The following is a 26,539-nucleotide window of genomic DNA, read 5'->3' on the forward strand; positions in this document are numbered from 1 at the left end:
ATTACTGCTCCACTCTTTTCTCGTTTGGCAAACCACAGTTAATTTCAGACGTCCCTTCTTTTTGCAGCGTTTTAGCAGATGATTGCCAGTCAGAACAATAAAATAAAACTCATAATTAATCACAGACTGAGGTGAAATCTCTTTAATCTGTAACGAAACAAGAATCTCAAATGTGAAGAACATACTGTATATAATAATTAAATTACCTGTTGAAAACTTTCTCTCAGGTGATTCTGGTCTTCAGGATGACAAAACTCGATAATGTCTTTGCCCAACAGGTCCTTTGGAACAAAAAAATAGTACGTTACAATTGAATTCCAATGACACTGAAAAGTGAAAATATTTTCCAATCGTAATTAATCAACTCCACACGTTGTGCTTTTATTTGGCCAAAGACGATGTTGGACGAGGATTTCGGACACTGTTGTATCGCCCCATGATTCACGGTGCCAGGTGTCCGAAACTGAATGGACAAACCATGACATTTTTCAAATCATGTTTGTACTGTTGTAACAGTGATCAGATGTTGATTGGAAAGTTTTGACAATTTCTTGTATTAGTCTGTAACTCAATGCTCTGAGTGTCGGGTATTTGATGTCACATGCCTGTGAAATCCCAAGTGTCGGATGCTAGATGGACAGGTTTTTTTGGGGGGCTTCTGTTATTGTTTTGGGTGTCATCACATCACACATTGAAGCTGTTTATTGTTTTCCCTGCTGATCAGCATTTTCTTTTGCTGGTTTGTTGGTCGCTGTTCTCTTGGGCATGGCTCCGAGTTGAACTTGTTGACATTTTTCATGGCACATGTTCTTGTCTTCTCAGTTCTAATTTCTCCCTTTAAGACGTGTCACTAACTTCTCTCTTCCTTGTCGCAGTCATCGTTGGCACCTGTATTTCCAGAGGTGAACATGCAAAAGGCAAAACCTGTGCTACGAATACCACTGGTGCTTGCTGGTCACCATGGTATTGCTGTTGCAGTTGGTGTGGTACATGCCGCTTCCTTGTTTCAGCTGAAATCCTTCTTGCTCCCTCTCTCTCACCTTCATATTTGTTCTTTCTTTCTTTCTCTCATTCTATCATTTGTCCCTACTGTTCCTCTTCTCTTTCACTCTCTCACCCCAACTGGTCAAGACACCCCAGACAGCTTGGGTTTGTTCAAGATTTCCCCCTTCATTGCTTCCGTTGCCGAGGGCTTATTACCCATGCTGGGTTCACTTGATCTCGTCGTACGAGTGAGATGTGTGTTTGGAGACCTGCTCCATGTATAAAGTGCCCCGAAGCAACTTCTGCTGTTTGGTGCTATATGCAGTGAATATAAAATGTGTACCCACAGCATCAGATGGATCTCATTGTTCGACAGAAACACTGAAAGAGTTGCAAATTTTGGAAAATTAAAATTTAAGTACTGCCTGTTTAGTACATGAGACAAAAACCTCCTGTCTTCTTGACATGTCTGGGCAAGATGAAAGCCAAATAAAAACATCCAAGCTCGGGTATATTTTTTCAAAACGCACTTCAAAACACACATAATCGAAATGTGTTTGAGTCTCATGAAACGAAACCGTGATTGGCCAACAGGTTAAATGTGTTTGCACCAAACATAGAACATTGCTCATCATAAAAACAACACCCAAATTAGAGTGAAGCATGACAAGTGGCAGCTCCATGCTCCAACTGTGACCTTAGTCAAGGTGAAGACAATTATGAACAGTTGTGAATACCAGTCAGCGTGAGCACTAAACCTTCAGGCTTCTAATAAAAATTCAAAAAAGGTCTGGAAAAGCCTACTACAACAGCTGAACCTTATTCTGGGTTAATCAAAGGCACTTTAACTGTTGGAATGCGTATGCTGACTCCCACTTGGGAGGCTTTTATAGTTGTTTACAGACGAAAATGACCATTTTCACACAATTAACAGATTTTTACACTCAGGGAACGAAACACCTGTCCAGAGCCGCACAAATATAAGCACAGAAACATTGTCACGCTTTTTGCAAAACATTACACACAGTGATTTGCAAAACTTTCCATGCATTTTCACACTTTAGACCAGCGGTTCTTAACCTGGGTTCGATCGAACCCTAGGGATTTGGCGTATGGATCTCACGGGTTCGACGGAGCCTATGCTATGAAGGTGAAGACACACCCGACTCAACATGTCAATTAGTAATGACACGCCCACCTGGCCATCACTGGCTGCAGATGGTCAAATTACATTGCTTGTCCAATTAGTGCTGTGAGAAATTTAGTTTGCTCAGTATCAAAGTGTGAATGTCAGGATAGTACGGCATGCAGGATTCATTTTGTGCACAATTAAAACAAATTACACTTACAGTATGTCTAGAAATTGGTATGTGTTCAATTTATAAATAAAATCATAGTTTTATTTTTCACGAATGAAGGGTTCGATGAATGTGCAGATGAACTGGTTGGGTTCAGTACCTCTAACAAGGTTAAGAACCACTGCTTGAGACACAAATAAGGATTGTAAGGTTAGCTGCTTCTCATTACAAAGCCCTGGGGCCTCTTTGAATTCTCATTTTCTTCCTTGGAAAATTTCCTTTCCTATCCTGTCCAAGATTGAGGGTGGAGGACACCAAGGTGTTCCATGTTCACTCGTGCACAGAGGACAGCCATTGCTAACATGGTTTTGGCTAACAGTTGTATAAAGCTGAGCAAAATTCAACCCGGTGTCATCAGTGATAACAATATTTTCAATAACACCTGAGAAAACTGTATCAGGTACTATTTGGCAGATATTCAGAGTGACATATCTGCGTCATGAATATGTGGACGAATGTATTGTTCACGTTAGCATGGCGCGCTATTGTATACTGCACACCACCTTATTGTGCAATAGATATTGAACAGCTCCTCTTGTCTTTTATTAAGTTTCAGAGAGTCCTGCAAATGGATGCTGAAGAAATCCAGCAAGAATTTATATATTCTGATGAGGCTGGGTTTAACCATGCAAAAACGAGAAGAGGGACAAATGTAATTGGGCACAGGGCAAGTACCAATGTGCCACAGGAGCAAGAGGGTAACTTCACCGTTTAAGCTGCATGACCCAAAATAGGGTCCTTGCTGTCAGTGTAGATGTACTTCATGCTGTCATTTTCATTTGTTCACGGTCAACAGTAGTAAGAAAAACTACTACTTTGTTTTGACTTTCATTGGTGATTGGTATGTTACTGTAATTTGAGTATACATTACATATTATATAAATACATATTTCCAGTCTGCAGCGTCAGTGTTGTGCAGTGTATAGGATTTGTGTATCAACACAGTGGCCTAAGCTGACAACATAAATTGATTCTTTAGCATGCTAAACTGGTGGCATTCATGCACCAAAGGTATTTGCCAACAGAAATAGCCAATAGAAAATAGAAGAAGATGAGGAAGAAGTACAAGTAGTAGTAGTAGTAGACATGGCAACTAATATGTGACATATCGCTCATTTGGCATGCAGCTTCCTTAAGAGGCATCCACAAGTATTTATGGCACCAAAAGGCCCGATAACGGACAAGGTTTCTACCTTTGGCCACAATTCCACATGGGATTCTAGTTAAGGTAAGCCACTTCAAACGAAAAGGGAAACTTTTCTGTCGTTAAAAGCAGAAGTTTCATCCAACCATAACTCGCTCCCTGTCAACACAGGGTTCATTCGGAAATTCACTTTCATACCTTAACTCCACTCTAAGAGTGTGTCTTTTCAGAGAAGCAGAGGGCGCTCCCATCCCATTAATTTCCAAACGCAGCCTATTTTTTAAACTAATCTGCAGCTCGTGTTCTGGGCCGCTTCCATCTGTATTGCCTGACGCACTGGGTTCCGTCTCGGGCTGAAAAATTAATTGCATTTGCAATATACAATCGGGATTTGATAAAATGTGATTTTCTCATCGCAAAGGCTGTGATGTGACTGATCATTACTGTTATTAGAGTGGAGCGGAGGCTGAGACGGGATGGTGAGAGGCGGGACAGAGGGGTTCACAGAAGGCAAAGTTAACACTGCCGCGTAAGCGTTCAGTAAGGTTTCTGTCCCATGAGAAGGGGCAAATATCTAACATGCTTGGGCTTGTTCACCTGGCAAGATGGAAAAAAAAAAAGACTTGTCATGTGTTTTGTGTTGTTTCGGCTGCCGCCTTATGCTGGTGCGCTTGTGGGTATTAGTGGGGAAGTGTCTGCAGAGTGTGTGGACCACCACGGCTGTCTGCTGCGTACGGTGCATGTGAAATAAAAGTAATAGCTCTTCACAATGCCTCCGCAGTATATTTTGCCTGCTGGGGAGGTTTTTGGACAAAACCCTTTTCAAAGTTGATGCCCCTACTGCAACAGCAATCATCCACTGGTGGCAGCAGCAGAAATACCGTATTTTCCGCAGAAAAAGGCGTACCTAAAAGCCATTCATTTTCTTAAAAGCTCACAGCAGGCCTTAAAATCCGATGTGCCTTGTGTATGGTCATGACGGTAATATGTCAACCCCAAAATGGTTCCTTGCTCGAGACATGCTTACAACGCAGAGTTCAAACTTAAGGCGATCGGTTTCTCAGTTGAACATGGAAATAGAGCAGCGGCAAGAGAGTTCAACGTTAATGAGTCAATGTATAACTTGCTGTTGGTTAAGTGAACTGTGTCGCTGCTTTATTAAATACGTTTTACTGACATCTGCTCGTCGCTATATAAATAAGGGTGTAGTGTAGTGTAGTGTAGTGTTCTGTTGGCATTTCCTTGAGCTTAGCTCCATCTTGTGGATGCATTGTAGATTGTGTCTTATAATGCTGTGCGTCCCATATATGAAAAAAATTTAAAAATATGCCATTCATTGAAGGTGCGCCTCATAATCCAGTGCGCCATTTAGTGTGGAAAATACGGTACCTCTGAAAAACAACAACCAGGTGGTTGCATCCTCTGGTCAAATGATTTGCAAATAGCAGAGCCATGCAAAGTTGTCAAGCGGTCAAATATTAAGAGGATAAATTTGGCCACATGCTTCATTCGCTAAACTAAAATAATATGTGCTGCTCTTTATTTCATTGATAAACTGGTGTCATTACTGCGAGTGCTTATCCATGAACTGGTGCAATGTCATAAACTGGTATAATCGTGCTTTACCAACTCGTTAGCATGTGTAATGTCACTTTCTGCAGATTGATAAGATTTGATTTTTATACGTATGTTTTATTTTTATGTCGATCTATATGACAAGTTGAGTGAAGTGCAGTCCACAGTTACATGTTTCATGAAACAAAATGATATGGAGGAAGCAGTACAGCTACAGATTTGTTTGCGTTATTCATCTCCGCTTTATTTTAGAAGTTACTAATTTCCAGTAACATTATATAATTATGTTTACCCCACACTTGTGTGGCAGAATTAGGTTGTCATGGTGGATGATCGCCCACTGCATGTCAAAGTATTTAGTCAATTTGTACTTGTAACTGTAGAAGATAAACCGTGTATAATATTCATTTTATATTCATATTTCATTTGCCTTTATCTTCGTATCCTATACTGCATAATTTGTCTAATACCATTTGTCAAGATGCATGAGAAAAGGACCTTGAGAAAATATATTGCAAATTAAACAGCAAATTTGAGGAACGATTAGATTATTTTCCAAGATCGTTCAGTCCTACTTCTAGCACTCTTTTTTGCGGCACTCTTAATAACCAAACGGCACAGTTGAATGACTCTGTGTTTCCGAACTGTTAGAGTGAAGCACTGCACGCTCGAAGCGTTATTTCTGATTATGGAAGAGGTATTTTGGTTGTGAGTCCAAGGTCTACTGTCCGTGGCCCGCGTTTTTGTAAAATAAATTTCCCAGAAAAAAAATACGACCCAGCAGTGACTTAAATAGGATTTTTTTTTCTTCAGACATTAGGTTGTTTTTTTTTTTGAATGGTGTGGAAAAATTGTTCGGAAAAATACAATGAAATGCAAATGCAGCCATGTCATTGAGTTGCTTCCACATCTGTTGAGAAATATGAAGGAATGGCACGAAGGGACAAAGAAGCATCAAGAAAATGTCTCAATGCCAGCAACTGTTTTTCATTTTGTCAGTGGTATTTACATTGTCAGCACATCACACAATATTTTGATAAGATGGCGAATGTCTGAGGATCATGTGGATTTCATCAAAGAACCTATCGTGACAAGAATGTTTCAATGGAAATATTGAAATAGCTAATATGTGTTTCTATTTTAATGTCAAGAGACTACAACCACGGAAATAATTGCTCTTGCTTGTATGATTAAAACCATAGCCGACACGTTGACATTTTTTTAGTACGGAACAAGTTATGTCATCTTGACTCCGGTATTAGGTTACTTAAAAGTACAAATATGTGTCATCCGTGCGATCTTTACGAGAAGGCTTTTTATATTTATTAGACCACAGGAAGATCATGGTCATCAATAATTAGCAGGGATTAACTGGTGTATCCTAATGTCTTAGTACTCAATTGGGATTTTAGGGTGGAATCCAATTTTGTGTGTGTGTGCGTGTGTGGGCACGCGTGCGCGTGTGTGTAAACGTTCACGTTACATATTACTGTCATTGCAGCCTCAGTCTGTCTGGTGTGTGAACATCTGCGCCTCCCAAACAACCTAAATGATCCCAATAATTAAAGGAGAAAGCAATTCTTATAAGAGTCTAAATCAAGGGTCGGGACCCTATAGCTCGCGAGCCATATGTGGCTCTTTTGATAATTGCATCTGGCTCACGGATAAAACAAAATATTCGTGCTTGTTTAATCCATCCATTGATTTTTTTTAACTGGTTATTTCATGTTCAGGGCTGCAGTTGGCTCCAGGAGCAAATTTGATTGGATAATACTGGCCTATGTTGGCTGTTGCTGCGGAAACAGGGAAACGCCCTCTTTTGAATCAACCCGCTCGGTCATTAGCTCAAAGCTAATCTGAAACGAATAAGATGGCGAAATTAAAAAAAGATGATGAGTATGGTAGACTTCAGGACAAATGGACCGAAGGATTCGCCTTTGTGGAGAAAACAGGTTCTGTGGTGTGTCTGATTTGCAATGACAAAATACCATCGATGAAACGGTTGAATGTAAAGCGGCACTTTGACACGCGCCATGCTACGTTCGCATCAAAATAGCCTATGAGAGACAGCAGAAAAGAAACTTGCAAGCTATTGAGCAAACTAGCCAGCAGCAACTCCGCATATGGACCTGGCAAACTGACTATAATTACGCTCGTTTTGCTGGATTTTTAGCAATCGTGAGGAACGGAAAACCATTCACATTAATGGTGAGTACTATCACAAAATTATTTTAAAAAATACATTCAGAGGCTTATTATACTGACATTTTGTTGAATTAATGTTAGAGGAATCTATGAGCAAAATTGTATCATGTTTAAAGTTTCATTTAATTTGGGCACATCTAAACCCCCAAATGCCTGTGCACAAAGGCCACCTGGCCGGAGGACTGTCGAAGTCCACAATTAGCACGTCAATGCAGGTGGGCGATCACAGGGGAGAGGGCGAAACTCGGTCACAAAAGGGGAATGAATAATTCGGGAACAGCGGTTGAACAACAAAAGACGAGTTGAGAACACCCGTTGCGCCCAGGCGACATTGGCCATCCGCAAAGTCTGCAACACGTTAATTCGATGTAGACCAGACAGAAAAGGCGCCAATGTACTGGTGGTTCAAAGTTTAAAAACAGGTAACCAATCACTCCCGAGGGGCCGGACCGGGGGTGTGGTATGCAAATATCGGGGACAGTATTTTCCTTGTATGTTACAATAAAAGTCTGAATTGGCGGGAAGGGAACTCGAGTGTGTGATCATCGGGGCAACTACCGTCGTTCGCTCTCAGAGATCCTTCCCGCCGATATTGAAGACAATTTTCCCTGTGTGCCAAGTAATTTCTTTAACTTTTCCAAGAAAATCTCTGACAATTAACTTTTAAAATAGTTATTTATATTATATACCGTGAATTCCGGGCTACAGACCGCACCTGATTAAGAGCCGCATGCTCAGATTTATGAAGAAAAATCAATTTTGTAATTAAATGCGCCGCACCGTACTATAAACCGCTGGCCAATGAGTAGGCGGGGATTTGCTTCTGCGTCCCTGCCGCCATGGAGTGCCTCCGGGTGCGGTCCCCCGCTAAACCCCCGCAGAAAAAAACCGCAAAATTTCTTAAGGTGAAAATACAGTAAACCCTCGTTTATTGAGGTTAATGGGGACCAAAATCACCCGCGATAAACGAAAATCCGCGAAGTTTCGTCCAATTAACAAACAGGTTTAAATTTTTTTTATTTTTTTTTAAAGTCCGCAAACAGTCCGCGAGAAGCTGCAAAACAACAGTGAGTCACATAGAGCAACATATACAGTACTGTACTCCATGTATATGTAAAAAAAAAAAAATATATATATATATATATATATGTATATATTTTTTTAATGTTTGAAAAAATCCGCGATGCACTGAAGCCGCGATAAACGAACCGTATGAGCATACACTTATTTGACACTTCATATAGTCAGTGTAGAAAGAAAAAAAAAGGGAAAGAAATTGCGAAATTTACGATCAGCATTCACTTTCACTTACATCAATTTCTTGGATAATGTCTTTTATTTTGCTTCCTCCGTCTTTCATTTTGATCACTTTTACCCTCTCTTCCAGCGTCAGAGCTCTTCTTGTCTTAGCTGCTTGACATCCAAAGGTCCATTTTATAGCCATTTTAGCAATGCAACGTTCTTGCTGCCTGTGAAACTAACAATAACAAATACTTCTGGACTACTGCGCATGTGTTAACCAGTGTGGTGGTTGCTGTTGCCGTTTCCGAACGAAGCAGAAGAGGTGGCTGTTGGATTAGCCTTCGTTGTAGTGACTCTGGTCGGAAGGCAGGAGCAGAGAAAAAGATTTTGTGGAACGCAACAGTTTTTTTGCGTTGTATGGGGGCAGGAGAGTGGGAATGGTGTTAATGCATAAAGATTTTTTCACACTAGGGGGTATTTTCGCCCATGTAGGTTTCGTTGTCGACGAGTTTCGCTGTATATATATATATAATTCATACGGGATTCGAACCACCGTCTCCCAAACCGATGCCTTACCAACTGAGCTATCCATCTATCTATCTATCTATATCCATTATATATATATATATATATATATATATATATATATATACTGTATATATATATATATATATATAGAGAGAGAGAGAGAGAGAGAGAGCAAGCCGAAAGGAAGGAGGCCGGGGACTACTGAGTGTGAGAGCCACTGTCCAGAATGAAACATCCAAGCTCCATGAATACATCAAGGAGAAGGCTCCAACGGATGACGTGCTCAGAGAATGTCTCAGACAATGGGGAACAGAGGATGAGGCGCTGGAAGAGGGACCGTCATGGGAGGACAAGCCCCTACACGGGAAGTACCACCGGACCATAACTGAAGTGGCTGATCTCAAGAAGTCCTATCAGTGGCTAGAGAGGGCTGGCCTGAAGGATAGCACAGAGGCACTCATCCTGGCTGCTCAGGAGCAGGCCCTGAGCACCTGAGCCATTGAGGCCCAGATATACCACACCAGACAAGACCCAAGGTGTAGGTTGTGCAAAGAGGCACCTGAGACGATCCAACACATAACTGCAGGGTGTAAGATGCTGGCAGGGAAAGCCTACATGGAACGCCATAACCAGGTGGCTGGCATAGTCTACCGAAACATCTGTGCGGAGTATGGACTGGAAACCCCAAGGTCAAAATGGGAAACACCTCCGAAGGTGGTGGAGAATGACAGAGCGAAGATCCTGTGGGACTTCCAGATCCAGACTGACAATAATGGCGAACCAACCAGATAGCGTGATCATAGATAAAGGGCAGAGGAAAGCCGTTGTAGTGGATGTAGCGGTCCCAAGTGATGGAAACATCAGAAAGAAGGAACACGAGAAACTGGAGAAATACCAAGGGCTCAGAGAGGAGCTGGAGAGAGCCTGGAAGGTAAAGGTGACAGTTCTTGCCTGTGGTGGTCGGAGCACTCGGGGCAGTGACCCCCAAACTAGATGAGTGGTTGCAACAGATCCCGGGAACAACATCGGACATCTCAGTCCAGAAATGTGCAGTGCTGGGAACAGCAAGGATACTGCGCAGAACCCTCAAGCTTCCTGGCCTCTGGTAGAGGACCCGAGCTGAATGAGGGACGGACACCACCCGAGGGGTGAGACGAGGATTTTTTTTTTTTTTATATATACATACTGTACATACATACATATACATGGCTCTCACTGAAATACATTTCTAAATATTTTGCTTTTATGGCTCTCTTAGCCAAAAAGGTTTCCGACCCCTGGTTTCAAGCATAACTTAAACTGTCACTGCCATATATTTTTTGACGCACCACACAGAAAACTATAGCACACATATTCCGACATGCAAGGAGAGATGTCAGGGTGAAGAGGCATGCACACCTCTTGAGCTTGTGTCTTGCTTTGGGTTCACATTCTGCATTTTTTATTTATTGTATGAATAATCAATGGAATGCAACAGGCCTGGGCAACAATAAAGACTGTGTAATGTTCCAATACTTTTGCTCACATGTGAAAGAAACAAAAGATGATCTCCCTCTCCAAGTTTATAGTTGAGTCTCCAGCCACAAGAAAGGAGTAGGAGTAATCACTGTTTCAATACATTTGAGCGTATTATACCTGTACATTTTCACAACATTCACATCATACAATTACTCTAATCTTTGTATCTTACCTGAGGCTGATAACCAATAACGTTGATGCAACGTGGGTCGACAAAGGTGATGACCCCATCTGAATTGTGGCGGGACAAGAACTCTGTGGGTACGGATAGACCATTCATATCCATCGAGACAGGAGAGCTGGTTACCTGAGGGAAGGTTCGAGCACACAACCTGAATGAGACTACACCGACAGTGTGTGCCTTCTCACTTACATTAAATCTGACTTATAAAGTCATGTTAAAATATGTATACATACTGTGTATATATATATATATATATATATATATATATACACAGTATATATTAGAGGTGTCAAACGATTAAAATATTAAATCTAATTAAAAATGCAACTGTCATAATTAACTCAAATTCACTAAAAATTAATCGTGATTACTCACGCATTCTTTATCATTTCTGAATTTCCTTTTATATTTTTTTGTCAGATTTTTCCCCATTTTAATGCTCTCATCAACATGGAATCATGAATCAGTTTTCTATGTGCAAAATGCAAATATTTACTGAAATAACAATTTCAATTTTCCATGAACATTTTTCACTTGGAGCAGTTATTCACACGTAATCTCTCACACAATATTACTGTCCATCAACAACAGTGAAAAAAATATTGTCACACAACAGCTGCTTTAACAGCTGTTTTTATGGAATCAAAACAGAGCAATGTAACATTCTAAAGTGCACATATAAGGTCAACTAGTACTCAGCCTATAGTGGATTTAAGCCATGGTTGCATACTTCGTTTTTTCTCAAGTTTGCTTTGAACACAGCAGTCAGGCTATGTTGATTCTGTTGGTCCTTCTTGCGCGGAAGTCTCTCTACTGCAGGGGTGCCCATTAGGTCGATCCTGATCTACCGGTAGATCTAAGACAGGTCCCAAGTAGATCCGAGGAGTGTCAAGGAGAAAAAAAACAAACAACCCTTTGTGTGTCTTTGTACATGTTAGTAATATATTTTTTGTGTTTATATACACTGCACCCTAATCATCTTATCAGTCTCATTTTCACCAAAAAAAAAATTAAAAATAAAATAAAGTAGGTAAATCTTAAATTTACGGTGGGGCGTGATTACGTCACCGGAGGTTGTTTGCGCTCAGCAGTTTGCAATTGCAGCTTGTGATCAGAGCTGTTGCGCTCTATCTTTTATCGTCATGATTCTCATTCAGAGTTTGCTTCGTGTACAATTCACCGAGGGCACGAGCAAAGAATAGGAATCGAGGAGGGCCCAGGGAAGCACTTTAAAACAGTACGTGTGAGCTACGATAGTTAACAGGCTGCAAAAGTGTGTCGCATGCCTCTGTTTCAGGCTGTTTCTCATCATGGCGTGTGCGCGCGTGTGTGTGTGTGTGTGTGTGTGTGCGTGGGCGTGTGTGCGCGTGCGCGTGCGCCTGTGCGCCGGTAAGGGTAGATCCCAGGAGGTTAGTTGATCGAAAAGTAGATCTTCCATCCAAAAGGTTTGGGCACCCCTGCTCTACGGTTTTGTGTAGACATCATTTCGGATGACTGCACTTGGTTCGATGACAACACTGGAGACATTTTATTTTCAGTGTTCGCTAGGTCACTACCACTGCACCGCTGAACTCTCGACGTGCCTCAGTGCACCGTCACTGCCAGACGAACACAGAGAAGCTCCACCCGCTTTATTTATATGGACACGGAACACTGTAACCTTCCACACAAAATAGTTCCAAATCGCGTGTGTGGACAATGTTGACAGGCCTGCATGCAGTAGCCATACATTTAGCTCTGTCTTCAGCAAATTTGTTCTTTGTAGTGTCATCCATTTTCTTCACTTTGAAATGATCCTTAGCTGTCTGTCTGACACGAGGGGGCGGAGTACTCACGTCAGCTGTGTGCTTGGCCATTAAGTTCCTGCTTGGCTATCGACGAAGGCCGACGCTTTTTGCTCAGCTCCTGCCCTCAACCCCCACCCTCTCCTTGCTCGCCACTTAGTCTTTGTCTAACTTTTCCTAGCCTACTACCATATTTTCATCCGAAGAACTAACCATGGAATTAGTTGGCTGGTCTCTCGATGCAATCGACAAAATATTTTCGACGAAAAGAGCAGGCAGTGGGGAGCCTGCTTGCCCCTCGGGGACATTTGCTGCCGGATACGCCCTTGATCCATGGAGAAAGTGGAGAACGGTGTGCCTGTCAATACTGTCCGTTGAGGATGTGGAAGACATCTACATTATCGGCCTTCTGATAGCAGGTATGCTGCTGTTTGGTGTTAGCAGCTTCCTGTTCTATCGCAAAATTCAACCGACGGGAGCGGCTTTATTGGAAGTGAAGAAGCTGCCGGTCATTCTGGATGGTTTGGCGCGAATGTCCAACACTCAGACTCAAGCGGTGACTGAGCTCAACCGCAATATAGATGCGGTTTTTGGAGCGACTCCGTATGATCGACAACAACATGGAGAAGTTGGAATCCGCGCTGCGGAAAGAGATTGCGGATTTGGCTGATTGGCGCTTGTGAAGAATACAGGCCACGGACTCAAGGCTGTCTGAAATTGTTGGCGGCCGGCCCTCCAAAACAAACAACACTATCTGGACCCTTTCCCCTGGATGGAAGTATGCATGGAAGCTAGTACCCCCCACCATCACCCCCCTCCTTCTCGGCCATGGACTGATAAGCTGGGACTGTCTTCAGGAGCAGACCTCGACGAAGCAGCTATGACCTGTACACGCATACACATACACAACTGGACAATCACACGCGCATACACATCCTTATTATCACCGTCTTCATCGCTCCGATTCTTTTCCCCCGTGACGTGGTACGATCTGCAGAGCGCTCGTGTCCGTGCAGCTGGCCAGAGGTGCCGTGTCGCGGTCACCCCCCCTCCCCAATGTGACTTGTTGTAACTGTCATATGCTTATTTATGTGCTGGGGTCTTTTTTTATCCTGGACTTAAATTATCCTCAGAAGAGGATAGTTCGAGCGTGTTTTTTTTCTCCCTCTCCCTACCCAGTGTTTTCCTTTCTGAATTCTGACTGTAATTTCCCCATTGCGGGACAAATAAAGGATATCTTATCTTAAGCGCTAAACTGACAGCTCTAATCTATATATATTAGAACTGTCAGTTTAGCGCGTTATTATCGGCATTAATTTAAATGAATTCTAACGGGATTCAATTTTGTCTCGCGATATTAATGCGGCACACGTCACAGCGGATGTTACGTTGCTCTATAAATAAACCAGAAACAAAACAACAAGCACGCCCCACAGGTCCACGCACATGTCTGTTTTGCCAGCCACGGCAGCGCGAGACACGGAAAACGGATACTTAAAGAGTTTATGAATGGAAAGTTTACTTTTAAAAAGTTGCCAGATTGCTCCACTGACAAGACCAAAGTTACCTGTTCTTCTCTCTCTGTGTATCATACAGGTATACGATGTATGCCACTGACGCGATTGTTACTTGTTTGGAACTATTTTGTGTGGAAGGTTACAGCGTTCTGTGTCCATATAAATAGAGCGGGTGGAACTTCTCTGTGTTCGTCTGACAGTGACAGTGCGCTGCTGTGGTAGCGACCTAGCGAAAATAAAACGTCTCCAGTGTTGTCATCGAACCAAGTGTAGTCATCCGAAATGAGGTCTACACAAAAACTGTAGAGAGACTTCCGCGCAAGAAGGACCAACACAATCAACATAGCCTGACTGTGTGGGTGAAACCCCCCTCTTTCAGAATGGTTTGCCTCAGCAGCACGGGGGAAGTGCGTGCGCTTGTTTGTACGGCCGGCAGTTTTGAATACAGCGGCAAATAACGAACACTGCTGTCAGGTGTCTCGTTATTCTCCAACAAACATACAGAAACAGACTGCTGTGTTCTAAGCAAACTTGAAAAAAACGAAGTATGCAACCATGGTTTAAATCCACTATAGGCTGAGTACTAGTTTACCTTAGATGTGCACTTTATAATGTTATATTGCTCTGTTTTGATTCCATAAAAACAGCTGTTAAAGCAGCAGTTGTGTGACAAAATATTTTTTTTCACTGTTGTTGATGGACATGAATATTGTGTGAGAGATTACTTGTGAATAACTGCTCCAAGTGAAAAATGTTAATGTAAAATTGAAAATTGAAATTATTTCAGTAAATATTTGCATTTTGCACATAGAAAACTGATTCATGATTCCATGTTGATGACAGCATTAAAATGGGGAAAAAATAGGACAAAAAAATATAAAAGGAAATTCAGAAACGATACAATTTGCGTGAGTAATCACGATAAATTTTCAGTTAATTTGAGTTAATTATGACAGTTCCGTTTTTAATTAGATTAAATATTTTAATCGTTAGACAGCTCTAATACAGTATGTATATATATTAGATATATATCTACCTACAGTTATTCAATTGTGTCAGACAATGGGCTTTACAATATCAATGACTAAATCTATGAGAGCTGACAACCTACAGGAATTCATTTCCATATTTATATTTTCATATTTATAAACGAATACATTCCTAATTTTATATATTCTGAATCTCCATTCTTTTCAACACTTTGAGGGACAGCGGTTCCGACAGTGGACAGCTTATCATGTTCTGAGGTTACAGTATGGATGAAAAGGTTAAATTATGTCAAGAACCTTAGTATGGGACAGGCACGACAGTGTAAAAATTCAGCATAATGTTCAGTGTCTAAATTAATTTTTGATTTATTTGGGCTATATTCTACCTCTCTGATTTCGTTTCTAACCAGCAATGAAATTAATATACAGTATTTTAGCTAAGGTGCATTTTCATGACCGGAGGCGAGTCATCTCGCCGCACTGCGGCGTCATACATGAGAGGCACTTGCCACTCCTTCCTGTGCCACTGTAGTATGTATCTGGCATTATATTCAAATGTCCGTCGTGCACTATAACCCTTTGGTTTTTATAACGTTATTTTGATGTGTGTTTAGTGTTGGTGTAACGATAGCGACACCAAGTCTCACCTATTTGTGCTTCAAAGCTGCATGGCGGTAGGTAAACATGGCGCGCCCATCACTATTGTGTTTTTTTTTCTCCCCAAGCCGAAGCTACTTTGCATACACGTGTTGACTAGAAATTTACAATGTTGTCACTCCGCATAAACGTTGTACTCTGATAGACAACACATGGGGCATCAGTTTTACCACGGACATATGGACGTCTCATATGAGCCCAGTGACAATGGCTCGTTGAGAACTACAACATTCAAAAGGCGACACTACATTCAGAAAAGTTGTTGAGTTCTGAATACTTAGTATTTAATTTTTTTTAAACTCTGCTAGTTCTAATACAGTCAAACCTCGGTTTTCGAATGTCTCTGTTCTGGACCAAATCGGTTTTCGACCAAAAATTTCGAGTTTTTTATGCCTCAGATTACGACCGAAAATCAGTTTTCGACCAAACAGAGCGTACTTGAATGTGTCACTCGACTCCTCTCGCCTTCCTTACACGAGGAAGTGATGCTTTCCATTGTGAGCGAATGGGGGTTTGCGCGCATTTTGCGTGGCCTTTAAAACCCTGAATACTGATAATATCCGGGTTTTAAAAAGGTTGCTGACTACATGTAAATGTAGTCATTGAGCTACTACCCTTAGGGGAGACAAAGAGTCATGCACAATCAATAAAGACTTCAGAAACTTGGGAGCCAATTTTATCGTTCATTTTTGAATAACTTATAAAACAGCTTGTTGGGACAACAAGAAAAACAACACAATTCAATGTGAAAGTGTCTCGAAATAAAGAGCAGCTCACACACAAATTTAAAATTAGGACCATACTGAGCTCAACGGGAGCGAGGCAAGTAATTTGTTTGGAATGTTGCAGTCGCTTTTAGCACCCAATTCTTCCGAGTCTTCTTTTGAACAGAACCAGCTTATTTCACCTTAGACAGCTGGCCAAAGTAAAACCTCTCCTCTCTCATGAACACTTTGAGACAGTAATTCATGCATTCGTCACATCCCGGCTTGATTACTGCAATGCCCTTTACTTTGGAGTGAGCCAATCCTCCATCAAGCGCCTCCAGCTGGTCCAGAATGCCGCTGCTTGCCTCTTGACTGGTACTCGTAAGAGGGAGCACATAACTCCTACTCTGGCATCCCTTCACTGGCTCCCTATACATTTTAGAGTTATTTTCAAGATCCTATTATTTGTCTTCAAATCTCTAAATGACCTCGCGCCACCTTACCTCTCTGAGCTCATCCGCCCCTATACACCTGCCCGGCGCCTCAGGTCTGAAGACCAGACATTATTAGAAGTACCAAGAATTAAACTGAGGCTCAGAGGGGATCGAGCCTTTTCTGTTGCTGGTCCCTCTCTCTGGAATGACCTCCCACTGAACATTCGGCAAGCCTCCTCGCTGCCCATCTTTAAAACCCACCTCAAAACTCACTTGTATTCTTTGGCATTTGACTCAGATTTGTTTTTGGTTTTGCTGTTCGGTGCTTTCTACCGTCTTTGTTACCAATTTGTTGCTTTACTGTTGTATATGTTCGTTGCTCCATGTATAGCACTTTGTATGCAGCGATGGCTGTCTGAAAGTGCTCTAGAAATACAGTTGAATTGAGTTGAGTTGAGATAACGTAATTCGAAATAGGTTTAAAGAGCTAAACACAAAGAGATTTGGATATGTTTGAAATATGTGTTGACGATTGAAAGTGTATGATAAAATGGAAATGAGTCAGTATAATGAAAGTGTTCTTGTTGTCTAAAAATAGCAAAATATGCCTTTTAAAGTCTTTTAAAGGTAGTCAAGTCTGACACATCCAGAGCTCACTTCCACATTTGTAGAAAGATGGTTCCAGCATTAGCAAAATGATGCTAATTATTTTTATATTGTTTATAGAGGGGTATGATAGGAAACATATTTACTACATTTCTCCAATCCAACTGCTGAGACACTTTTGTCATGTTCAGAAAGAGTTTCTTTCAACAAATAATCCAAGACAGTGCACACCTGCAGTCTTCCAATGGCCACGAGGCAATATTTCCCCGTCTGTCCTGCCTCTGTGTCCTCATCTGGTACAGTCATACCTGAGGGGAGAAACAGTCCAATTTACTCCATCTATTTTTCAAAGATTTATTTCATTTTTGAAAATGTAGTAACAGCAAGCAAAGGTGAGTCCACCAATGGGCCTCACGCAGTACATGTCCAGTATTAAAACACACATACACAAGCACACACTGTATAATATACATTATACATATTTTTAATGCTGAAATTTTTCATTTTGCCACCCCCAAGATACGGTAACCGCCCTCCAGGCAACTCCATGCATATTTTGTGCAAGTTTCCGGTTGCACAACAGCAGATTTAAATCCGTTTAATCAACTCGGAGTATCTTCACATGGAATTAAGTGCGTGCAGCACACCTATGAAAGTATCGCGTCAATGGATCTCCGATTTCAATGAGTCACAATGCCAATGAGGAAGAGGCGGGCTGCGGTTTTCACCCCAATTGAACCGGAAATATGGAAATATTAATGCGATCATAGAGCGAGTTTGAACACATTTTCAGGATGAAGTCCAACACTGCTAAAAAGAGAGTATGGGAGAATATTGCTTCTCAGGTATAATACAACAAAATATTAATTTATTTCATTCGCAATCCCACGAGGAATACACAACAGCTGAAGATGAAATAGAAAAATATTGTTCAAACAGGTATGACCTCGGCATGACACACTTTTCTGACCGCCCTGCAAACAGTTGCCTTAAGTGCTCAGAACCTCTGACTGTGTACGTTTTTCTTGTACGACTCCGATTTTGATGAAACTGGTGCTGAGGTTTCTGGATGAAATCAGTTTTTGTCACCCTTTTTTCATGATCCCTCTTGAGGCCAAACCCAAGTCTTTCTCTTCTGACATTTTACTTAGTCACCCGTTTGGCTATATATCCGAGACATCAACAAAGGTGTCCTAGTGAAGGTGTCTCATATTTCCACCCTGTTTTCTAAATCGCGCAACCCAACAGCTATTCCCAAATCACGTAATCCCGTACCAGTTTCTACACCTCATTCCATGTCTTCTACAAAGTCAGAATCTTTCAAACCTGTCCACAAATCACCTTATTCCGTCCATTTTTTCTAGTTCACCTTTCCTAGTTCCTGGACATTCTGTCCCAAAATGGCGACAGAATGACCAGGCCCAGGCCCCCATGGCTGTTCCTTGGCATTGGCAGACGCCCGTTCCGGGACCTCGGCAGCAGCAGGCTCCTGTTTCGGTGGCCATCATGCTTTGGCCGTCATCAGTCTCTGCTACGGTGGTGCAGGTCCTGCGACCACCAGATCATATGTGGCCTCTGCAATGCCCTCCTGCTGAATTACAAAAAGCCCCATGTGCTTGACATCTCGTCTGACTGGTGTCGCGGATGCTCACGAGACTGACCACATTGGGGCGGACCCTGTGCGTGTCTCTCAGGTACATTCCACGCACCCTGTGAGCAATTTATGTTCGGCTTTAGAAAATCTGGGATCCGTCCCTTGAGTGGGAGGGGGTAGAGGTGGATTTACTGTTATGATCTATATTTCCGTTGGTTAAAGTATACCGTAAATTCCGGATTAAGCCGCTACTTTTTTCCACACTTTCAACACTGCGGCGTGTAATGTGAAGCAGCTTTTTAATTTTTCTTCCATCGCGGGAAAATCATGAACCAATAAAATGAATGAGTCTTTCACTTTGGTCCAATGCAATTGTATGACTAATCACAACTTCCGCTCTTTTGCCGTAGCGGGGGAAAAATGTGTTACCCGGCAACAGTCGACCAATAAAATGAATGAGTAGTACACAGGGGTCCAATGAAATTGTATGATTACCGGTAATCAAAACTTCCTTATTTCAGTCTTTCTTCTACCCTGATCAACATGGAGAATACCAGACGAAAAGCATATGATGCAGCTTTTAAACTAAAAGCGATCACTCTGGCAGTTAAAGAAGGAAATCGAGCTGCTGCCCGTAATCTTGGCAAAGACGAGTCGATGGTGCGAAGGTGGAGGCTCCAGCAAGAAGAACTGAGCCAGTGTAAAAAGACAACCAAAGCTTTTAAAGGTTTTCAAGGTGGGCCGTCGTGGTGTTATAGATTCATGAAATGGAAGCCTGTCTATTAGGGCACGCACGATGTTGTGTCAGCAGCTCCCTCCCAATTACGAGGACAAACTTGCTTCGTTCCGCACATTCACACAAACAAAGATAGCGGAGAATTCCATCAGCCCAGATGAAATAATAAATATGGATGAAGACCCTCTGACATTTCATTTGCCTCTCACTCGGACTGTAATTAAAAAAGGTGACTCCCCGTCATACTGAAAACAAGCGGCCACGAGAGAACACATTTTACCTGTGTTTTGACCCGCGCAGCATCGGGCCTTAAGCTGCCAACGATGATCAATTTTAAGCGGCTGACTATAGAATAATTTCATATATCTTTTCCCATTTAATTGATTTGCATTATTCTATTCAAAGCCTAGTGGGCTGCAGTATTTCTCCTCGTAATTACGCAAATGCACATCAAGATCTCTCTTTGTCTGGCCTCTTATTATGTGTTTCAGCGTAATTTCGTTGTGCAAATGCATTTATCATGCTCATAAAAATATGGAGATTATTTTAACCTTAAGAAATTTTGCGGGTCAGCTGCCTCACCCGGAGGCGCTCTACGACGGCAGGGACGCAGAAGCGAACACCCGCCTACTCATTGGCCAGTGGTTTATAGTACGGTGCGGTGCATATAATGACAAAATGGATTTTTCTTCATAAATCTGAGCATGCGGCTCTTAATCAGGTGCGGTCTGTAGCCCGGAATTTACGGTATTTAGTTTTGTCTTACGTAATGTCTTGTTTTTGTTCGTTGTGGTAGGTCTTTTTTTTTTTTCAATTTCCAACTGTGCTCATCAACCCGTTTCCTTGTGTCTTGTCCCGGTGCTCCTTGTTGTCCTGATTAATTTGCCTGCATTTACACTAGTTCCCGGGTTTTTGTCTTTAGCGGTTCATTGCTTCGGTTTCTGTTGGTGTTGCTTGTCTCTTCTCAAGTACAGTTGAGGGATTGGGACCAGCCCCATCCGCAAATAGAAGAGCAAGCAAACATGTCTGGTAAACGAAAGCAAATCTCTGTCTGTGAAAGCTGAAATTGTATCTCACTTTCAAAAAGGCAGTTTCCCAGACGAAGTTCAGCCGAGACAATCACTTGGCAAAGTCGACGAACTTGAAAATAATCTGTCATGGCAACAAAATCGTGCCGAGGCCAACAGATTGAAAGATGATAGGAAACGGCTTCGGAGTAGCGCACATCCCGACCTGGAGAAGACACTTTTCACTTGCTGACTGAATGTTTTCAGAAACTAAGTAGGAACGCTCCAGTTGGACAGTCATTTTTTTTTCTTGATACCATATACATGTATTTGAAATTGACATGCTTATACTGTATTACATCTTCATGTTTTTACATGTATAAATGTTCGTTATTTACATTCTGCTTTAAGTTGTAAATGTAGGTGTTGATGGAAGTGTGGCTCAGAGGGGATCGAGCCTTTTCTGTTGCTGGTCACTCTCTCTGGAATGACGTCCCACTGAACATTCGGCAAGCCTCCTCGCTGCCCATCTTCAAAACCCTCCTCAAAACTCACTTGTATTCTTTGGCATTCGACTCAGCATGACTTAGATTTGTTCTTGGTTTTACTGTTTGGTGCTTTCTACCGTCTTTATTACCGATTTGTTTTACTGTTAATTGTATATGTGAAATTGCTCCATGTACAGCACTTTGTATGCAGCGATGGCTGTTTGAAAGTGCTCTATAAATACAGTTGAGTTGAGTTGAGTTGATAATATCTCACACAGGTCACACATTAACACTGTTATTGAATATAGGAAAATTAAAAGGTACTAAAGTAATGATTACATTTAAATGTGTTCAATGTGTAAAAACCATTCTCTGAAATATTTGTTTTTAAACATCATTTAAAGTAATTTCCATGCTATTTTTCTAAAAATAGAATATGTGTTGGAAGAGAAGTGTTGAAAACTTGCAAAGACTGAGTATGTTTTCGTACTGCATTCCTAAGATAGAACAGTTGTCCGGATTTTTGGGGCATGGCTAAAATGCGGGTGAGTGGGCGCACCCAAGGAATAGCATGAGTCCCTCTTCTAAGTACTGAGCACCCTCATTTCAATTGTGGCGATTCAGTGCAACGACCTCTTACGTGGCACATTTATACTTCTACAACATGCAGTTAGCTTGCATTTGCAAAATAGCATAAGCATTGCACTTATATTGAACTGTGTACAGGTCTTTTCTGAAACATTTATTTTGTGCAATGAAACACTTTGTCCCCCCCCCCCCCCCCCCCAAATTTGGCTGCTGTAGACTGCAAATTTCCACAGTGCGGGACAAATAAAGTTTATCTTAATCTTAATTTTAGCTATTGAGCTATGCCTGCAATCTGAAAAAAAATGCATCTTCCTTTCAAGTGCGATGCATTTTGTGTTTTTCTGGAATTGCAAGACAAACATAAACACGCAATGTCATGGCTGACTACACTTTAGTGTCGCTAGGAAATTCTTATAATGATTGGCCTATATATTTCATGACCCAGGGTCATCCTTGCCTTTTGTGATAACGATACTGATCAGAAATGTCGGTTATACGCCATGGGGAGTGATGATCAGGAACTTTTAGCCGCCCAGTTTAGCCAGCTCTCTCTGTTTAGCCGCCCAGCTTAGCCAGCTAGCCACACAGAGCTGCTGCAAAGCTAGTTTTGTACATGGGGAATATGCACTGACATCACATACTGTATGTTTGGTTGGTAGAAGCCAAATCTTACATCAGCCAAATACAAGCTGTGGTACTTACAGACTCACTTGTAACCTTCGAGCGAATCTATCGCATATGTCGTCTCGTCCTCTCCGAAACAGCAGAACACATGGGAACTGCCCGTAACAAACTACGGCCAAACTGGAACACTTGCCATCTCCACATAAATCTGTCAAGTTCGGTCACATCTGTCATCGACCCAGCCATACAGCTTTCGGATTGCAGTCCAGCTCATAACACAGGTGAAGCTCACCCCGTTTGTTTTCATTCTGACACATGATAACGTCTCACTATCTATTATTATTATTATTACTATTACCTTTTCTGCTCGAGCGCTCCCTGGTGGCCGTTGGAAAAATCTTTAAATAGGCCGCATCATTCAATAAGCCGCAGGGTTGAAAGCGTGTGACAAAAGTAGCGGCTTATAGTCCGGAAATTATGGTATGTGCAACTGTAGTCACGGGAACATCAAGCTGCTTAGAAATCATCTAATATTCTTGCCCTTTAATGCCCTTGTGAATAATTTTCTTCAGATTCCCCTGAGGCAACTCTCTTCTTATGGCCAATGTTAAGTATGGTACAAAATACATATCCTGTGTCGTATTCTGCCGTTTATTACTGCATGTGCTGATGTGCACGGAACATTCCAAGCGAATATTGTTTGTGTAAGGAATTTAAATGTGTCAGTGTTTTAAACACATGTGGCACATGAGTTCGGTTTGAGTTATTCCAGATAGAGTCAAAAGTTCAAAGGATGTAGGGCAGTTTGGTGCGTGATGTTTATTTCCCTCCAGATACATTCAAAAGTTCAAAGGATTTAGTGCAGTTTGATGCGCGATGCTTATTTCCCTAACACCAGTATAACCGGCATAGTTTAAATTTTCAGATGGTACTCTATTTTCTTCTTAGAAACAAGACAATGAAAAAACCCAACAATGAAAAAGATTCTTCATTCTTCCAGTGTATAATTGTTGTAATACATTGCCTGTGACACAAGTCAGCCCCATGTCAAGGACTTGATTGAAGTCAAAATAAGTTTTGTCGGCTTGGAAATCTTTTAGGTCTCACAACAGTAATTTAGAGGTTGTTGAGTTCTGCCAGCATGCCATCAAAATTTCCTGCAAACCAAAATAGGAAAATAGCAAAGTAAAACCACAATCCAGCTAATTCGTTCCGTGACTCTGTGAACCAAAAAACAAAAATAACTGATGCTCGTGAAGCTGAGAGCGAATCATTTTTCGCTGCGTGAAACAAGTGAGTTATACAGCAGGGATGTTGTAACTGTTCATGAACTGAAGCATAGCTGATGGACCGAATCAAACATTTTGTTCATAAACAAAACTGAGTGTTCACTGTTCAATGTACCGATAGCTGACAGTAATTAACAAACAAAGACCCCTATTTTCAAATTCGACAGTATTTTTTTTGAGGGCTTCACCCAAGTGAGGTCAATGAACATTTGAACAGAACATTTTTTATGCCTTAATCACAACCTGGTATGCATCTGGACAAAATTGTTGTTACCCTTCTGTTGATGAAAGGAAACGAATGATAGGAAAAGAGACTAAATGAATAGAAGTAATGGAAACTAACTAATAAAAATCTGGTAATGCTTTTGAATATTGGTTCAATAGGATTTTTTTTTTTAAATGCGTTAACTCCTCCAATTGGGTCAGGATCTTATTGGAAAAGGCATCCAACCCTTTTCCAACTGAGGACCATGATCTCAGATTTGGAGGTGCTGATTTTCATCCCAACCGCTTCTCACTCGGTGGTGAACCGCTCCAGGTCGAGCTGGAGATGTAGGAGCTGTAAATAGGCCAACTGACTGTTTACAAGTTTGAATACCCCTTTGATTCTAATAAGAGGACACACCATGGTTGAATATGACTCTATGGTCAAATTATTTCCAATATTTTCTACAATCATTTTGTCCTGGCCTGTTTCAGAGCTCTGTTAAAACACAATTCAAAAGCAATGTCTGATTTTTACTGGTTAATTTTTATTAAATTCTTATCCAAAACTCCTCTGCAACGAAACCTCAATGGGCGAAAATACCCCCTAGTGTGAAAAAAATCTTGCATCAAAGCAATTCCCACTTTTATGCTCCCCCTAAAACGAAAATTCCCGCTGTTGTGTAATACGAAATATTTTTCTCTGCCCTTGCCTCACAACGAGATTAGCTACAACGAAAACAAGCCTTCCGCAAAAGTCTAATCCAACCTCAGCATGCCAGAGCAACCTCTACTGCTTTGTTCGGAAACGGCAACAGCAACCACCACACTGGTTTACACATGCGCAGTAGTACAGGAAGTATTTGTTATTGTTAGTTTCAGACGCAGCACGAACGTTGCATTGCTACAATGGCTACAAAACGGACCTTTGCATGCCAAAGAGTTAAGAAGAGCTCTGACATGTGAAAACAGGGTAAAAGTGATCAAAATGAAAGATGGAGGAAGCAAAGTAACAGACATTATGCAAGAAATTGATGTAAGTGAAAGTGAATGCTGATTGTAAATTTTGCAATTCTTTCCCATTTTGTTCTTTCTACACTGGCTACATCAAGTGTCAAATAAGTGTATGCTCATACTTATGCACTATTGGAATAAAAATAAAGAGTACACATTTCGTTTTGTGTGTGTGTGTGTGTGTGTGTGTGTGTGTGTGTGTGTGTGTGTGTGTGTGTGTGTATATGTGTCAGTGTTGTGGTCCTCGAGCCGGTCCTTGGCCTCGAGGACCGGCTCGAGGACCAAAGGTCGGTCCTTGGTCTTTGGCCTTGGCCTCGGAGTCAAGTCCTTGGTCCTTGGCCTTGGCCTCGGAGTCAAGTTCTTGGCCTCGGGTTGTCGGTCCTCGGACACAATGAGGGATTAGAGCTCTAATCCCTCGTCCACAGGTATAAAGTGGGCCCGGGGACCGCAAAAATATGAAGAAATCAAACAAAATCCATCCAGGGAAACCCATATTGATGAATTTATCTGCCGTTTTAAGAGGGGCGGGGCTGCCACTGACAGGTGACAGTTAGCGCAACGTATAAAGAGCGGCATCACAGTTAGTTTCAATGACGGTTCGTTCCGTTCGCGATCGACAGTTTAAATCGCATGTAAAGCCTTTCTGTAACAGTGGTGTCTTTTATTTAGTTATTTTTGCACAGTCGTCACGTTTGTGCGGTGGCACTAGAATGTTTGTTTGAACCTAGTAATTTGCGTTAGAGCTGGAGTCAAGAATGCCGGCACTACACTTCCGGGTTTGGCTGTTGGGATTTGGAGTCATTTTGCTCGATTCCAGTTATGTTTGCTGAATGCTTTCTCATGTTTGAAATAATGAATATTGATAATACATAGTTTAAAATCATGGTTGATTTAATTATTTATTATTATTGTGAAGTTGAAGGTATTAAATTAATTAATGTAGTATTAGTGGTAGTGGTAATAACAGTAGTACTCAGAGAATGTTGAGAGATCAGCCATCTTGTTACCTCTGCGTCCTGCGTCCTAGACGCATAATTTTCCCACGGGACGCACAGTTCCAAATAATGTGCGTTTTTGGGACGCAAGGAAATTTCTCAGTCAAAACAAACAAACAAACAAAAAAAAAAAAACTACAGCAAGCTTGAGGATTTCACGGTAACAATCGTTACCGGTAGCGTGTCGTTTCTGTGGCGTCATTTTAACGGTACCGAAAAATAGTTTAACCATAAAAGTCACCGCGCACGAGTTGACTGTGTGATCAACGACACTTCAACAACAACAATTCCACTGTGCCTGTATGCGTGTTTGTGGTGTGGTGTGGTGTGTGTCTTTCTTCTAATTTACTTTTGTTTTGTTTTGTTTTCAGTGTTGGGAGGGGGGGGGGGGGGGAACGCAACGTTATGTGCGCATGCGGGTTGCTATTTTAGTCCGCAAACTGAGGATCGCGCGGATGAAAGTTTGAGATGGCGGCGAAAAAAACTCACAAAGGTCTACTAATTACGACATTTAAGAAATGGGAATGCCAATCTGATTTTTCGTATGAATCGTCCGAAGGGCGTACTG

The 26,539-nt window shown here is 41.6% G+C and overlaps 1 protein-coding gene across 2 annotated transcripts in view; it reads right to left on the minus strand.

Moving 5' to 3' along the window:
* Positions 1-26,539, minus strand: part of arnt2 (aryl-hydrocarbon receptor nuclear translocator 2) — a 108,414-nt gene that overhangs the window by 37,324 nt on the left and 44,551 nt on the right. For both annotated transcript variants that reach the window (XM_086106228.1, XM_086106229.1), the window contains 3 exons: positions 17,664-17,740; positions 10,727-10,861; positions 207-281 (listed from right to left, as the gene is read on the minus strand). In XM_086106228.1, coding sequence (XP_085962354.1) covers positions 207-281; positions 10,727-10,861; positions 17,664-17,740 — 287 coding nt within the window. The remainder of the gene's footprint in view (positions 1-206; positions 282-10,726; positions 10,862-17,663; positions 17,741-26,539) is intronic.

The sequence above is a fragment of the Hippocampus guttulatus genome, chromosome 3, assembly GCF_054856545.1.
Source record: "Hippocampus guttulatus isolate MCC_2025c chromosome 3, RoL_Hgut_1.0, whole genome shotgun sequence".
NCBI classification, from domain to species: Eukaryota; Metazoa; Chordata; class Actinopteri; order Syngnathiformes; family Syngnathidae; genus Hippocampus; species Hippocampus guttulatus.